This window comes from Equus quagga, unplaced genomic scaffold (assembly GCF_021613505.1).
Source record: "Equus quagga isolate Etosha38 unplaced genomic scaffold, UCLA_HA_Equagga_1.0 HiC_scaffold_476_RagTag, whole genome shotgun sequence".
NCBI classification, from domain to species: Eukaryota; Metazoa; Chordata; class Mammalia; order Perissodactyla; family Equidae; genus Equus; species Equus quagga.
In genome coordinates this window covers 1-2,930 of record NW_025793870.1, presented here as the reverse complement: position 1 = coordinate 2,930, position 2,930 = coordinate 1, and the positions used below count along the sequence as shown (strand labels likewise).

The window sequence follows — 2,930 nt, the reverse complement described above, 5'->3', positions numbered from 1 at the left end:
TTCATAAAAACACTTCTGTTAACTTGCAAGGGCTTAAGAATGTTATTCTAAAGAAATTAATAAAAATATTAAATTTTTATTCCTAGTATGGTAAATACGGATATATATAACCAAGATAAACAAAATTACCCTTGGGGCCCTCGCTAATGTGTAAGACTGTGTGGATATCCTGAAACCCAAGTGTTTGAGAATCTCTCACTCCAACAGCCCCTGGGCCAGGACTCCGGGAGACGGTGTGACAAAGAGCTCTCGGTGCAGGAGGAGAGGAGTCAGGGCAGAGTCCCAGGTCCCCGGACGTGGCTCTCAGGGTCTGAGGCCCGAGGGCGGAGTCTGGGGCGGGGAAGCACAGTGTTGGGGAGTCCCCGTCGCCCCGAGTTTCACTTCTCCCTCTCACAACCTGTGTCAGGTCCTCCTGCCTGGAGACTCATGACGAGGCCTCAGTTCTCACTCCCATTGCGTGTCCGGTTTCTACAGCAGTCAATCAGCGTCTCCGCGGTTCCCGGTTATAAAGTCGCCACCACCTTGCGGAACTCAGATTCTCCCCAGCTCGCAAGGATGTGGGTCATGGAGCCTCGAACCTTCCTCCTGCTGCTCTCGGGGGCCCTGACCCTGACCGAGACCTGGGCGGGTGAGTGCGGGGTCGGGAGGGAACGGCCTCTGCGGGGGGGCGCAGCGAGAGGACCGCGCCGCTGGGGCGCAGGACCCCCGGGGAAGGCGCGTCTCCGCAGACCCAGCCCAAACCCACCCAGCCCACCCCTCCTCGGCCCCGCCGCGTCCTGACCCGGCTCCTTCCCTCCCCAGTCTCCCGCCCTCGCCTCTCTCCCACTGGGGTCTCCCGCGCTTCTCCGTCTGCCGCCCCTTTTCCGTCTCCCGAGACCCTCGCCCCCACCTCCCTCCCGGCCCCATCACCCTCGGAGCCGAGACCCGCGCCGGGAGGAGGGTCGGCCGCCTCTCAGCCCCTCCCCGCGCCCAGGCTCCCACTCCATGAGGTATTTCTACACCGCCGTGTCCCGGCCCGGCCGCGGGGAGCCCCGCTTCATCGCCGTCGGCTACGTGGACGACACGCAGTTCGTGCGGTTCGACAGCGACGCCGCGAGTCCAAAGGAGGAGCCGCGGGCGCCGTGGATGAAGCAGGAGGGGCCAGAGTATTGGGAGGAGAACACGCGGATCTACAAGGAAGCCGCACAGACTTTCCGAGTGGGCCTGAACAACCTGCGCGGCTACTACAACCAGAGCGAGGCCGGTGAGCCACGCGGGCCCGGGTCCAGGCCGCGCCCCCCATCCCCACGGACGGGCCGGGGTCTCCCAGAGTCTCCGGGTCCGAGATTCACCCCGAGGCTGCGGGACCCGCCCGACCCCCGACCCGGGAAGAGCCGGCGGGGACTTTTCCGGGGTTCATTTTCAGTTTAGGTTTAATCTCGGCGGGGGCGGGGCTGGGGCTGGGCCGAGTGGGCCGGGCTGACCGCAGTGTGTGGGTCAGGGTCTCACACTTACCAGTGGCTTTGTGGCTGCGACTTGGGGCCGGACGGGCGCCTCCTCCGCGGGTACAGTCAGTCCGCCTACGACGGCGCCGATTACATCGCCCTGAACGAGGACCTGCGCTCCTGGACCGCGGCGGACACGGCGGCTCAGATCACCCGGCGCAAGTGGGAGGCGGCCGGTGTGGCGGAGCATGACAGGAACTACCTAGAGGGCACCTGCGTGGAGTGGCTCCTCAGATACCTGGAGAACGGGAACGAGACGCTGCAGCGCGCGGGTACGAGGGGCCGCGGGGCCTCCCGATCTCCCCTCGGGCTGGGCTGGCTTCCCACAAAGAGGGGAATTGGGATCAGTGTCAGAACATCCTCCCTCAGAAAAGAAAGGAATCTACCCAGGTTTTCATGTTCTTACTAAAGACTCGCCCAGTGGGCCCGCCCTTCTCTACAGGACAATAAAGGAATCTAGTTTCTTCAGGAATAGGAGGGGAGACCATCGCTGAAATCGCCGTCCTTGGTTCCCTTTGACCCTGGCAGCCACCTTGTGAACCATGACTTTCTCTCTCAAGGCCTTGTTCTCGGCCTGAAAAGATCTGTGCGACTTTGACTCCAGTTTTTCTGAGTTATTCACGCTCCACCCAGGTCAGGACCGGAAGTCTGTGTTCTCTTCTTTGGAGACGTGGAGTCTCCTACCCTGGACATTCACGTGGATTCTAGAACTTTCCAAGGGATAGGAGATTATCCCAGATCCCCAAGTCCTGGCTAGTCACTGAGTTTCGTTCTTCCCCCTTCCAAACAAGTTGTCCTGTCCGTTCTCAGGATGGTCACATGAGTGCTGCTTCAGTGGCCCATGGAGGTAATTGAAAGTGTGAATTTTCTGATCCTTCTCTTCAGAACCCCCAAAGACACATGTGACCCACCACCGAGTCTCTGACCATGAGGTCACCCTGAGGTGCTGGGCCCTGGGCTTCTACCCTGCGGAGATCACCCTGACCTGGCATCGTGATGGGGAGGACGTGACCCAGGACACGGAGCTTGTGGAGACCAGGCCTGCAGGGGACGGAACCTTCCAGAAGTGGGCTGCTGTGGTGGTGCCTTCTGGAGAGGAGCAGAGATACACGTGCCATGTGCAGCACGAGGGGCTGTCTGAGCCCATCACCCTGAGATGGGGTAAGGAGGGAGCCCTGGGCTCAGAGCCTCTTCTCAGGGAAATCAGGAGCCCTTCTGGAGACCTGCAGCAAGGTCAGGACTCAAGCCTGAGGTCAGAGCCCCTCACCGTCCCTTCTCTTTACAGAGCCACCTTCTCAGCCCACCATCCCCACAGTGGGCCTCATTGCTGGCCTGGTTCTCCTTGGAGCTGTGGTCACTGGCGCTGTGGTGGCTGCAGCTGTGATCTGCAGGAGGAAGAGCTCAGGTAGAGAAGGGAGTGGGGATTGGGGTTTTCTTGTTCCCCTG

At 61.0% G+C, this 2,930-nt stretch overlaps 1 protein-coding gene across 1 annotated transcript; it reads left to right on the top strand.

Annotated features, from left to right (window-relative positions):
- The first annotated feature begins 414 nt into the window (after window positions 1-414).
- LOC124232336 (HLA class I histocompatibility antigen, alpha chain G-like) lies at window positions 415-2,893 on the top strand. Its single transcript, XM_046649290.1, has 4 exons — window positions 415-628; window positions 974-1,243; window positions 1,481-1,756; window positions 2,370-2,893. The coding sequence occupies exons 1-4, from the start codon at window positions 427-429 to the stop codon at window positions 2,891-2,893; spliced, it is 1,272 nt and encodes a 423-aa protein (XP_046505246.1). The 5' UTR covers window positions 415-426.
- Window positions 2,894-2,930: the final 37 nt, after the last annotated feature.

What these genes read in the sequence shown, in the direction of transcription:
- LOC124232336 (XM_046649290.1), top strand. Translation starts at nt 427, where the DNA reads ATGACGAGGCCTCAGTTCTCACTCCCATTGCGTGTCCGGTTTCTACAG. An exon ending in CCTGACCGAGACCTGGGCGG is followed by an intron (nt 629 to 973) that starts GTGAGTGCGGGG and finishes CCCCGCGCCCAG; the next exon opens with GCTCCCACTCCATGAGGTAT. An exon ending in CTACAACCAGAGCGAGGCCG is followed by an intron (nt 1,244 to 1,480) that starts GTGAGCCACGCG and finishes TGTGTGGGTCAG; the next exon opens with GGTCTCACACTTACCAGTGG.